The 13,648-nt window shown below is 37.4% G+C and overlaps 2 protein-coding genes and 1 pseudogene across 2 annotated transcripts; 1 reads left to right on the top strand and 2 right to left on the bottom strand.

The window, feature by feature from the left end:
* Positions 1-2,364: 2,364 nt before the first annotated feature.
* Positions 2,365-4,496, top strand: LOC111019349 (Aha1 domain-containing protein). The gene is made up of 3 exons (XM_022295718.2): positions 2,365-3,470; positions 3,976-4,055; positions 4,174-4,496. Exons 1-3 carry the CDS (start codon positions 2,586-2,588, stop codon positions 4,265-4,267), a joined length of 1,059 nt encoding a protein of 352 aa, XP_022151410.1. The 5' UTR covers positions 2,365-2,585; the 3' UTR covers positions 4,268-4,496.
* A 472-nt stretch (positions 4,497-4,968) lies between these two features.
* Positions 4,969-7,272, bottom strand: LOC111019347 (putative L-type lectin-domain containing receptor kinase S.5). Its single transcript, XM_022295717.2, has one exon. It carries the CDS (start codon positions 7,158-7,160, stop codon positions 5,145-5,147), a length of 2,016 nt encoding a protein of 671 aa, XP_022151409.2. The 5' UTR covers positions 7,161-7,272; the 3' UTR covers positions 4,969-5,144.
* A 3,770-nt stretch (positions 7,273-11,042) lies between these two features.
* Positions 11,043-13,223, bottom strand: LOC111019323 (putative L-type lectin-domain containing receptor kinase S.5 pseudogene; annotated as a pseudogene).
* Positions 13,224-13,648: the final 425 nt, after the last annotated feature.

Below are 13,648 nucleotides of genomic sequence, written 5' to 3'. Positions count from 1 at the left end.
AAAATAAAATCATAAATTTTAGAATTATTTTTAATAATAAAATGACAACAATTTTATATTCACATTCCTCACTTTTTGTCATTTAAATTTTGTGAAATAATTAGTTTTAATATATTTTTTAAAAGTTACAGTACTTTTAAATAGTTCGATGATATTATAACCTATAATTAAAGATAAAATCATAAATTTTATAATTAAGTTTAGGAATAAATGGAAAAAATGTATACTAAGCCTTTTCACATTATTTTCATTATTAATTTTAAATTATTATTTTGTGTATTTTAACTTTTATTTTAAATTTTGTTTAATTACTAAAAGTGAAAAAAAAATTGTCTAAAAGAAGTGAAAAGAAAAATTAAAAATCATAAATTTCACAAGTCAATATTTTGAATAATCAACCTAGCGTAATTTATGAATATTTTCAAATTCTATTTTTAATTATAATTAGAGATAAAGTCATAAAATTTAAAAAATAATAACTTTATTAAAAAGTGAAAAATCACAAATCACAAATTTTAAAATTCAATGTTTTAAATAAAGAATATAGAGAGGTTTATTTGGTAATGACAAATTTATGAATGTATCTCATTATTAGTTTTAATATATTTTTATATTTTTATTTTTTTAACATTGTTTAACTATTAAAACACTATGACTTTTAAAATTTAAGTATTAATTATAATTATAGATAAAATTATAGATTTTTAAATTAATCTTTGGGAATAAATTGATAAAATGTATATTCAAAATTTTCACTGTTATTACTTAAATTATTAGTTTCAATGTGTATTTGTACTTTATTTAAAAATTTATTTAATTGTTACAATTGAAAAAATCATAAATCATAAATTGTAGAAGTGAGTATTTTGAAGGAAGAATAGAGAGGGTGTATTTGGTTAACAAAACTAACGTCTTTCTTATTAAAAAAAAACATATTATTAATATTCTCTATAAAAAAATCTTTAATAAACAAAATTTTAAATATATAAATATGATAAATGATATTAGAATAATGAATTATATATATACACCTTTCACCAAGGTTCATGACTATTAAGCAATACTAAGAATGTGATCAACACCACTAATTAAGAAAACTTTAAAAATAATAAATCGTGATAGAGAAACGTAAAAATAATAACAAACAAAAAAAATGTAGAAGAAGAAGGAAAACACTAACCTCAAATTGTTGTTGAAAATGGAAAATAAAGGGATGGGTTGAAAATGGAAGGGAGAGAGTCCTTTTATAGTGGTAAAAAAAGATGGGTTGCAAAACTTATGAGATTGCACAACTTTTAGTATTCAATAATTAAACACTATTAAATAATTATGATAAAAGTTCTCGTATTCTAACATTTTAAATGCAAAATCGATGAAGGAGAAATAGAATTCTAAAAGACAAACAAATTAAATATATTTAATTTTTTTTTCTTATATTTACATATTGATAAAATTTAGATGTTTACTTGTAAGTATTTTTTATTTTTTATAGGAATGGTAAGTAGTTACCTTCATACTTACCGCAATTAAAAATTTAATAGCTGTTTATTCTAATTTTTCTATTTTTCTTTATGCATTTATCTCTTATAATTGTTATTTTTTAATAAACACATAAATCTTTTATAAATTTAAAATGTTGTTATTATATTTGCAATTAGTTGAATCTAGCAGTTAAAAAAAAAAAACTATCAACTAAAATATTATATATCTAAGAGTTAGAATCTCTTAATCCTTCAACCTAAAAAATGGGTATATTTTAAAATTAACTTTAACTAAAAATATATCAAAATAAGCTCATTAGAAATTTAGAACGAATCAAAGGTAAAAATGTCGGTTGGATTTGATTAAAAATAAGAGTAATACTCTAACATAAAAATTGTACGGGTTGGTTGGTTGTTTGGATTCTGTTAATTATTTTTAAATTCATTAATTAAATAGATTTAGTAATTATCAAGTTTGTTTTTAAAACTATTTTTGAGTTCTTTGATCCAAAATAATAAAAATTTGAGAAACAAACACTGTTTATGTTTTTTTTCCTTTTAAATTTTGAACTTTAAACTTAAAAATGTAGAATTACAAGACAATTTTTTTTTTTATAAACAGATTATAAACTCTATCAAATTTATAATATATACGTTAATAAAAAAATAAATATTATTTTAGATTCAACCTTTGAAGTTGAAAATTACAAATATATTATCATCAAATAAAAAAAAAACAATTACAAAAATTTTTAAAATAAAATTCTAAGTTCTAAATCTGTTAACAAACTTATGTACGAAAATATTAAAATAATATATATATAAAAAAGGAAAAAATAGTTTGTTTTTATATATTTATATTTTAAATCACAACCTTGATTTCTTAATTTCTTAATCTCTTTATCGGAACCCTATTTTTTGGTTGGGTCCGAGAGGCGAAGTGCCGCCATAGTTCTAGAGACTTCTACGCCGAGAAACTTCTGGACTTCCGGTCGATTCCATAGCCTATTTCCTCTTTCCCCAACTTCTCGATCTCCATCACCAACCAATAATTCTCTCTCTACCAACTCTCCGGCCAAGTTTTCCCTCTCTTCAGCTCCGGCAATGGCCAAAATCGGCGAGGGCGACAAGCGGTGGATCGTTGAAGAACGCCCCGACGGCACCAATGTCCACAACTGGCACTGGGCCGAGACCGATTGTCTCGAATGGTCCCGCAATCTCCTCGGTAAGCTCCTCTCGGACCTTCCTCTTCTCGACGGCGAGGGCGGCCTGTTCATCAAGACTAAGAAGGTCGACAAGGTCGACGGAGAGGCCTATGTCAACATCCGCAAGGGCAAGATCATTCCCGGTTATGAGCTTAATGTCACTGTTTCGTGGGAGGGCGAGGCCAAGGATTCCGCCGGGAAATCTCTGCAGAAGGTCGATGGTCTTGTGGAGATGCCGTATATTTCCGACGAGAACGCCGATGAGGATCCGGAGGTTAAGATTTCTGTGAAGGACGAAGGCCCGATTGGGAAGAGGATGAAGGAAGCGATGCTGGCTAAGGGGAAGCCAATTGTGTTGGAGAAGGTGAGGTTGTACGTGCAAAGCATGGCCAAGGGTGGGCCTGCGAAGGACGATTTGGAGGCCAAGAAGGTGGAGCCGAAGAGTAATCAATCGGCTCCGGCAGCCGCCGCCGCGGCTGCCCCTGCAGCGTCGGTGAAGCCGGCAGTGGTGGCGGAGAAGAAGAAAGCTAACAAGAAAGGGTTCAAGACAATAACTCTGACCGAGAAGTTTAATTGCAGGGCTAACCATCTTTTTGAAATACTCATGGACGATAATAGATGGAAAGGTTTCACACAGAGCAATGCCAAAATAAGCAAGGAAGTCGGTGGAGAGATCAGTATATTTGATGGGTCCGTGACTGGGAAGAATTTGGAGTTGGAAGAGGGGAAGTTGATTGTGCAGCAATGGAGATTCGGAAGCTGGCCCGACGGCATTCATTCAACGGTGAGCTTTTAATTCTACTCCATTCTTCCCTACTTATCTCATTTTCAATGATTTGTTCTTTGGCATATCATAAGGAATAGTTACTGGCAAATCTTGATGATCCTCGTTTGAAAGGGCTGTTATTTTTTAGTGTAAAAAAATGCAAAGACCACCCTGAACACATTTTGAGCAATTACTCCAAACTTATGAAATTCATTCTCTTAAACACTGTAGTTAGGACTTCATTTAATGGAAAACTGTGAAGTTGGTATAATTATACTATCAAGCCTTTGGAGTTAAACCCAACCACTAAAAAAATTATAACGGTAGGATTTAATTGCAATGATTTTATAACTTTATGGACAAAAAGGTCTGAGGGTGCAACTGTAAGTGTAACAATGCCTGTAATTCAGGGTAGTTTTTGCCTTTATTGAGCCATTTAGTGAGTTCTGGTTGTTAATCGAACATATCATCAATAACCCATGTGAGAGATCATGCTAAATTGGCTCTGAAAATGGTGGCACAGGTGAAATTGACATTTGATGAGCCCGAGCCTGGGGTTACCGTTGTGAAGTTGATACATTCTGACGTTCCGGAGGAGGACAGGTTGGTATTTCTGATAGTTATGCTGATGATTGACATCTTCATACCGGTACAAATTTCAATTTCAATTTCAGATTCTGTTGTTCTGTTGTTAATTTGTTCATCTTTTTGTTTGAATCAGATATGGAAACGCAACTGTAGTGGAGAACACAGAGAGGGGCTGGCGGGATCTTATCTTCCACAAGATCAGAGCAGTGTTTGGGTTTGGAATATGATAGGGTACTACCTTACTTATAATAGAGTCCAGTCCTTTGGCTTCTTAAAGCTTATCATTTGCAAATCTTCATGAATGAAAATGATTTGAAATGCTTCATTTTTCAATTTTCAGATGGTGTTGTTTCTCATAGTCTCTGTTGTCTTTCATATCCATATTGAGAATCAAAATTCATTGTTGGATTCTGAGCTTTGACATATAATGAGATACAATTGTCATCTCTTTTATCACATTCTGTTTTGTTCTCTATATGAAGATAGTCTGTTGTCTTATATATTCTTTCTTTTGCTGGAGAAACGCTATCTTCTCTCTAATAGATCCTGCAAGCGTTTGGTTTTTCTTTTATGAAACCTTCCTTTTTGAAGCTTCCCAAGTCTACCAAAGGCGTCTGGCTCACCTGATAGGTTTATATAGTTTAAGAATGTAAGGTCGAGTTTGTATTTGGTTGGTGAATTTATTTATCGTGTCGTGGCTAGTTAGACTTATGAAACCGTTGCTTCTTAGGTAGAATTTATACTTCAGATCACAAACTAACATAGAATTCAGTTTTTTTGAGAAAAAGATTGTAGTATTTGTTGCTGCACAGAAAAATCTATATGCTTAGTTTATTTATGCCAATGAAGAAATTATTTCTTATATGAAACCACCTTCCATTCATATGTAGGCTTCACGCATACATGCAATTCATATGAAACTGTCGTCTCTGAAATTTTAAAGCTTTTTATTATCGTTTCTTCTGAAAGCGTAGTTTCGGTTTCAGTTTTAGATGTGTGTTGTAACTTTAATTGGGAATTTGGAACTTTCTTCTGTTGGATAACTTAGCTTAAAAAAAAGGTGATCCTTTCACCAGAATACACAAAATCATCCATTAAATTTATCTATCTCCCAACAAGCTCTGTCATTGTTGATGTTGATGGATCGGAAAGTTGGGTCTCTCTCGGAGAGCTATCTGTGTTGTCTCTCGACGACGGAGGCACGAGCGGCAGCGGCCACACAAACAAAGGCATTTCATGGGGCAAAATCGGCGGATCTGCTTCCCCTTTGAGCACTTGCAAAACGTTTTTCATGGTTGGTCTCTCATGGGGGTTCGGATGGCAACAAGCCAATCCTACAATCAAAGTTCTCTCCATCTCTTCTTCCTCACATTGCCCTCCAATTCTCCCATCGGCAGCTCCTCGGATCTCTCCTCTCTCCTGAAACTCCCATACCCAATTTGTAATATGGCCTTCGTATACACTCAGGTTCGATGGATTTTTACTTGTACGCTTTCTCCCGCACACGACTTCCAAAACAAGAATCCCAAATGCGTATACGTCTGTCTCCGCTGTTGCTCTGCGGGTTAGGAAAATTTCTGGTGCCATGTAGCCGTATGTACCAGCTATTCCTCTTGTTGAGTGATGCGTCTGTTCTGTTCGATGAATTGCCCGAGCCAACCCGAAGTCTCCCAACTTAGCTTCCAACTTCGAATCCAACATTATGTTTGAAGGCTTCACGTCTCTGTGGATCACTCTCTTCTCACACCCGTTGTGAAGATAATCGAGAGCCTCCGCTACTCCGCAGATTATATTCCGTCTGGTTTCCCAATTGGGTGTGGCGGAGGAGTTGTCATCGCCACCGAAGATCAGCTTGTCCAAGCTGCCGTTGGGCATGTATTCGTATATCAGCAAAAGATCTCTCTTCTTGTAGCACCATCCCATTAGTTTGACGAGGTTCTTGTGATGGAGGCCACCGATTGTTGCTACTTCGGCAATGAATTCTTGCTTCCCTTGATGGGAATTCTCTGAGATTCTCTTCACGGCCACCTCTCTGTTCATCAAATCTCCTCTGTAAACCGTTCCAAATCCGCCTCTCCCGAGCCTGTTCTTGGCGTCGAAATTGCCAGTTGCCTTCTTCAGCTCTGAAAACTCGAACTTCTGAACTCGTGGTGCTATGGAGAAATCTTGAAGCTGGTCTTCTATCCCTGGGTATCCTTCTTCCAGATCGTTCAATTTTCGTTTTCTCATGATCCACAGGATCAAAAGGGCGACCCCAGATAAGAGAACGAGTCCACCGGCGCCGAGGAAGACCCAAACCCACCGGCGTTTGTCACCGATATCTGTGCCGGAAAACTGCCACGATTTTACCCCCCAGTTCAATTGAGCGTTGTACTCGAATTTTGAAGCAGAGAAGCCGAGGTAAACCTCGTCGGGGAGAACAGAGAGATTCAGGGGATGAAAAATGACGCGGTTTTTCAACCGATCTTCCAATCTGGCCGACAAAGAGACGTAAATAGAAATGTTCTTACCATCAAATTCGGCTCTAACATAAATATCATCCGTAGCAGAAAGATTAACCCCAAATTCCGACAATGGCATCTGGAAAACAGAGTAAACACTGTTCAAATCCAACCCCACATGGTTCCCGTCCACATCCTCGGGAAAACTCTTCCTCGAATCGAATTCAATTGCAAAAATCCCAGCTTCCACTGTCCCGTCGGTGGTCGAATTGGTAATCCCCAGCCACTGGCCCTCGCTGCTGGAAGGAGGGGAGGGATCTGCCGCAAGAATAAAGGCGATGCCATCGTGGGCGGCGGAGGAGTTGGTCGAGGAGCCGAAGTTAAGCACAAAATCGGTTGTGAAAGCCGCGATTTCTCGTCTGTTTTTGAGCTTGAATGGCTGGTTGTAAACGACCCGGATAGAAGCATTTGTGAGGGGGGGTTCTTGAGTAGTATTAGGCGGCGCTGGGCGGTGGTCTTCGCCTTGAAAGACGGTGTCATCGTAGCTCCAAATGAGATTCGAGAGCTGCTCGGCGGTGGTGGTGGAGAGGGGGAAGTCCAAGAAGTAGCCGCAGCCTTCAGCCACCAGAGTTGCACAGATAATGGCGGCCCCAAGCAGAGCCTTGGTGGACACATACATCGTCTCTGAAAATTTTGGGAGACCTGAAAGAATCTTGGTGCTGAATTTAACGTTCCACTGGCTTCTGTTTTTCCCCTTGGCCAAAAATAATTTAATAACATAACAATATTTAGGATCTTGAAAAAAAAAAAAAACATTATTGGTTTGCGTATATTTTAATTTCGATATATTTTAAAATTTTAATTTATTTCATCTAAATTATACTAGATTTGTCAAGTCTTCATAAAAATATAAAGAATGTGTCAATTCTTAGTCTTTGTATTTTGTCTTTTTCCTTTCATAAGAAAAATAAATTTTAAGTAGCTCGGTTCATTAACAGTTAAGCGTAATCTTGTACTTATCATCCGATTTCTTATAAAAATTAACGAGTTATCAATTTTTCAATAATGGTGGGGATAAAATTTGATTCTCATCGTTAAGAAGTTGAGTTATTTTTCACACCACACCACACAGAACAACTTCTAGCGTAGAGTATGTGGGCCATTGGATCAACTTTTCTTCTTCTGTGGAAAAATCAGCTCTCTCTTGCCAAGTCAACTTTACTTATCCTTTGATATCTATATCATCATCATTTGAATTTTCTAACCATTTCATCAATTCACCCACCCACTTTCTTCTTATGATGGTTGTACTGCCACTCTCTCTCTAATTGGATCAATAATTCAAATGTTGGCACCTCACGAGAATAGTTTAATTTGTGGCGGATCCACTCTCTTTCGAAAGAAAAATCCGTCAATAAATGACGAACCCATTATATTGATGATAGGACAGGGCTAATGCAGTAATTTTGACGGAGATTAGGATGAATTTTGATGAGTAAAAGAAGAATCCATGGAACTATTCTCAGGGGTGAAGCAAATCAAACCCATTTTCAGATAAAAAAATAAAAATAAAAATAAAACGAGAGTGGCTAGGAAAGCGGGGTGGTTAGGTTCGAGTCTTCATCGATTGGGTGGTTGGACTATAAGCCTTGAGGGCTTAAGCCCTCTCAACTTTGAGATGCATATAAATTAATAATATGGTAAAATATGTTTTATTTATTTATTTGAGTTTGGTATTTAGTTAATTTTGGAGATTAAAAAAAAAACACTTTTAATTCTTTATACCTTTTGAACCTTTTTTTATTATTTCAATAGTGGTATGCTCCAAAAAAGAGTCAAGGAGTTGCTTGCATTTTAGAAGCGGTAGCTTCCCGCCTGCTTCATTCCTAATGCTTGCCTTCTTCGGTGAGTTGTTCTCTTCCATTTTCTAAAATGTCTTATACAAAGGGTTTGTCTCAGAAAATGTACAAGGAATGGAACCACAGGAGAGTCGTCTGCCGTTCACATTTAGACACAGACGACTGATTTTGGAAGCGGAACACGAACCTATTTCCGCTATTCCGGGTTCTTATTGAGGGTGGCAAAATCAAGATTTATGATAAAGTCAACGAAGTTTCGATGACAAAACTTTTAGACTTAGAAATGATCCAAAAGGTTAGGCTTCTTGGAACCATGCAAGTTGCACGCACGGCCCGATTGCCATACTTTGAAATTTGAAGATGATGTGTGACTTAGCTAAATTTCCATAAAAAGCTATCATTTTCTCTTCTAATCATGATGTCTTTTTTACTTGACTAACACTCAATTATTTTTTCTTCTACCTTCACACTCGTTGTTTGATGTCTGTGTGGCTCTTCATTTTTTTAGTTAATTAAATAAGTATAGTTTGGTGAAGGATAGTTCGAACAACCAAATTTTTGTTAATCAAAATCAGGAGTGGAATTAGAAAGGAAACGAAAAATCAAGTTGTGTTGATAAAAGAAATAGAGGCTTCGTGGTTTTGATGATAGACTTATTATTATTATTATTATTATTTTCCAAACTAGTGAAGATATTTTTGATTGGTGAATGGGGAGGTGTGTCACACGTGACAAGAGGGAGATGAGAGGGAGTCTTAATACAAAGGTGATGAAAGACAGAGTTCTATAGAGCAACACGATGATTTGAGATTTGAGATTTGAGAGTTCGAGAAGTTATTGGAAGAGACTACTGTATTATGGTTGACAATTTTACGCTATTAATATTGTTGGGAAATTAGGCGGTTCAAAACAATTTCACCTTCCACGGCTCTATCCAGTTATCTAAGCTAATCAGAAACAAAGAGAAATATAGGGAAAACAATAAATGATACAATAGAATTATAATGGTTCACCCCATAGTTTATGAGCTACGTCCAATCTTTCGCTCATTTGCGAGTTCCACTATAATAATAAGAGATTAGATACAAACACTCTAAAATATATCTCCCTAGATATTCGCTCTCTAGAGGTCCCAATAAAAAATTGCTAGCTTCTAAGTACTTAATACAATAATACTTAGGTACATGGATGAAAACGCTCATAGAATAATCAAAATACAATTACCCAAAACGTTGATCTTGATTTGCCTCTTTCTGTATTGCCAAAACCCCGAGCCGCTGCCACAAATCTGCTGCCGAAAACTCCCCAAAATCAGCTACAAAATAATACCCTATGGCTGCTCCACAATTTTCGGCTCAAACCTAAAAAAGGAACACGGTTCCCTTTTATAAATGACGTCATAGCATTGAGACGCTACCTTTGGCATCTCAACACTACGGATGATGTAGCGTTGCCCACAAAAATGAAATGCTGGCGTGCCTCCTCATCTCTGCCCATGTGTTTGGAGCGTTGAGATGCCAAAGGTAGAGCATCTCAAAGCTACCCTTTTTTTTCGAATTTTCATTGAGCTCCGCGGCGCTGTGCTCTCGACCAAATGGCGCTACAATGCTCCTCTACATGTTTTCCATTCCCTCGATATCCCTACACGATCCTAGCTCGACTTGACTCGTCTTGTGGCACTGACATGAGAATATATGTTCTATAATTCATTGAACTCACACGAAAATACTTAATTTTTTCAAGGATTCCACAAACAAAAACCTACATAAAGGAAAAGATTGTAATACCTGGTCCAATCGATCCCATTTTTGGGATGAGCGTTTTGGATTCTGATACCATATTAATATTCATGAGGTTCCATCTCAAAATCAATTAACAATGAGAGAAGTAAGTCATGTCTATTATAAATGATTGTTAGGTCAACTCTCTTTTCAATGTGGGATACTTAACAGTCCTATATCAAGCGAGGTTTTGAGGATGTTCTTTCAGCCAATTTGGAAACTGCAGAATCGTCTTTAGACAAAGAAGACAAGGAGACGACCTATCAAAAACAGCGGTGAAAAGCGAGACGGACTGCTGCCTTCTAGGGACGAACTAGGTGGTCTATTGCTGGCGAGGGAATGGAGAAAACAGAGAAGAATGTCGAAAAAAAAGTGTTTTTTATGAAAGAGACGAAGAAACGAACTATGAATAGTTATTTTTGGAGGAAGGAGATGAATAGATTTTGGTATTTGAGTATTTTTTATTTTTAAAAACTGGAATGTTTCATAAAATGAGGATTTAAAATTTAACTTTTCAAATCAATCTTTTTGAATTTCTATAATTTAATAATATTTAAATATATATAAAAGAAGAATATATTGATAAATTGTTGATAAATTTCATGTCACAGGGTTTATTGATAAAATTTAGGTTATTCATGTGTTCTTTGAACCTTCCTGTCCAAGAATTTTTAAAGATAATTTCAAGGATGAAAAGTAGGTGCAGATGGAAGAGTTACTTCCAATAATGTATAACATTCTTTTTGTCACTATGTACAAAATGTGTTTGCCTTAATTGAAAAAACTTCCATTCTTGAGCGAAACAGTTAGATTTAACGGCCGTGAATTTACTGTAAGTCAATCACATTTCTCAGTTAATTCTCGCCCATCAACAATATTATGTTGTTATTTTTCACGGAAATTTTCGATCACGCCGCAGAATTTACTTTCCAAACGAGGATAATTTATTACGTTTACTTCTACTGACAGCAAAATTTTATCCTTTCACCAGAACACACAAAATCACCAATTAAATTTATCTATCTCCCAACAAGCTCTGTCATTGTTAATTGATCGGAAAGTTGGGTCTCTCTAGGAGAGCTATCCGTGTTGTCTCTCGACGACGGAGTCACCAGCGGCCACACAAACGAAGGCATTTCATGCGGCAGAATCGGTGGATCTGCTTCCCCTTTCAGCACTTTCAGAACATTTTTCATGGTCGGCCTCTCATGGGGGTTCGGATGGCAACAAGCCAATCCTACAATCAAAGCTCTCTCCATCTCTTCTTCCTCGTGTTGCCCTCCAATTCTCCCATCACCAGCTTCGACAATCTCTCCTCTCTCTTGAAACTCCCATACCCAATTTGTAATATGGCCTTCGTACCCACTCGACGGATTTTTACTTGTACGCTTTCTCCTGCACACGACTTCCAAAACAAGAATCCCGAATGCGTATACGTCTGTCTCTGCTGTTGCTCTGCGGGTTAGGAAAATTTCTGGTGCCATGTAGCCGTATGTACCAGCTAGACCTCTTGTTGAGTGATGCGTCTGTTCTGTTCGACGAATTGCCCGAGCCAACCCGAAGTCACCCAATTTGGCTTCCAACTTCGAATCCAGCATTATGTTTGAAGGCTTCACGTCTCTGTGTAGCACTCGCTTCTCGCACCCGTTGTGAAGATAATCCAGAGCCTCCGCTACTCCGCAGATTATGTTCCGTCTGATTTCCCAATTGGGTGTTGGGGAGGATTTGTCATGGCTGCTGAAGATCAGCTTGTCCAAGCTGCCGTTGGGCATGTATTCGTATATCAACAAAAGATCTCTCTTTTTGTAGCACCATCCCATTAGTTTCACGAGGTTCTTGTGATGGAGGCCACCGATTGTTGCCACTTCCGCGACGAATTCTTGCTTCCCTTGACGGGAATTCTCTGAGATTCTCTTCACGGCGACATCTCTGTTCATCAAATTTCCTCTGTAAACCGTTCCAAATCCGCCTCTCCCGAGCCTGTTCTTGGGGTCGAAATTGCCAGTTGCCTTCTTCAGCTCTGGAAATTCGAACTTTTGAACTCGTGGGGCTATGGAGAAATCCTGAAACTGGTCTTCTATCCCTGGGTATGCCTCTTCCAGATCGTTGAATTCTTGTTTTCTTGTGATCCAGAGGAGCATTAGGGCAGCAACCCCAGATAAGAAAACGAATCCACCGGCGCCGACGGTGATCCAAACCCACCAGCGTCCGTCACCAATATCATCGCCGGAGAACTGCCACGATTTTACCCCCCATTTCAATTGAGCGATGTAATCGAATTTGGAAGCAGAGAAACCGAGATAAACCTGGTCGGGGAGAACAGAGAGATTGAGGGGATGAAAAATGACGCGGTTTTTCAACTGATTTTCCAATCTGGCCGACAAGGAGACGTAAACAGAAATGTTCTTGCCATCAAATTCGGCTCTAACAAAAATATCATCCCTAGCAGAAAGGTTAACCCCAAACTCCGACAATGGCATCTGCAAGACAGAGTAAACACTGTTCAAATCCAACCCCACATGGTCCACGTCCAAATCCTCGGGAAAACTCTTCCTCGTATCGAATTCAATCGCCAAAATTCCAGCTTCCGTGGTCCCATCGGTGGTGGAATTGGCAATCCCCAGCCACTGGCCTTCACTGCTGGAAGGAGGGGAGGGATCCGCCGCAAGAATAAAGGCGATGCCATCGTAGTTGGCGTTCTCGGAGCCGAAGTTAAGCACAAAGTCGGTTGTAAAAGTGGCGATTTTGCGGCTGTTTCTGAGCTTGAATGGGTGTTTGTAAACGACCCGTAGAGAGGCATTTGTGATGGGGGGTTCCTGAGGAGCAGCAGCATGGTGATCTTCGCCCTGAAAGACGGTGCCATCGTAGCTCCAAATGAGGTTACTGAGCTTGTCGGTGGTGGTGGAGAGGGGGAAGTCCACGAAGAAGCAGCAGGCTTCAGCTACGAGAGTCGCACAGATAATGGCAGCCCCAAGCAGAGGCTGCCTTGATACACACATCGTTTTACTAACTTTTTACTTTCGCCCCTTTGCCCAAACATGTTTTAATAACAAAGCTTTGTGGATCTTGTTTGGTGTGAATCTTGCTTTACTTTATTCTGTTTTTTTTTTAATTTCTTTTCAATTTAGTCTATATCAAATTCTCTGTTATATACTTACTATGGTAAAAATTTAGAATAGGAATTAAACCATTCAAGAGGGAGAAACTAAAAAAAGATCTACTAAGTTGTTAGAATTTTGAACGAGGAATTAAACCATTCAAGAGGGTGAAAATCTTAAAAGGTAAGAGATTAAATCGAAACTCTTCAAAGAGATTAAATTGGAAATATATCTGACTATTAGAAACTAAGATATATATATATATATATATATATATGGGATGACAAGTGCATTCCGAAATATTTTCATCATTTGTTGTCCGATGGGATCTTAGTCCGGTGCCTGACATTGAAAGATTCGAACTCACAACCTTTTAGTTGGAAGTATATGTGAATTGAGCTATGTTCACTATGGCTATGTTATAAATTA

Source organism: Momordica charantia, assembly GCF_013281855.1.
Source record: "Momordica charantia cultivar OHB3-1 chromosome 5 unlocalized genomic scaffold, Mcharantia_2.0 BLBB01000005.1, whole genome shotgun sequence".
NCBI lineage: Eukaryota > Viridiplantae > Streptophyta > Magnoliopsida > Cucurbitales > Cucurbitaceae > Momordica > Momordica charantia.
This window is presented reverse-complemented; position numbering and strand designations above follow the sequence as displayed.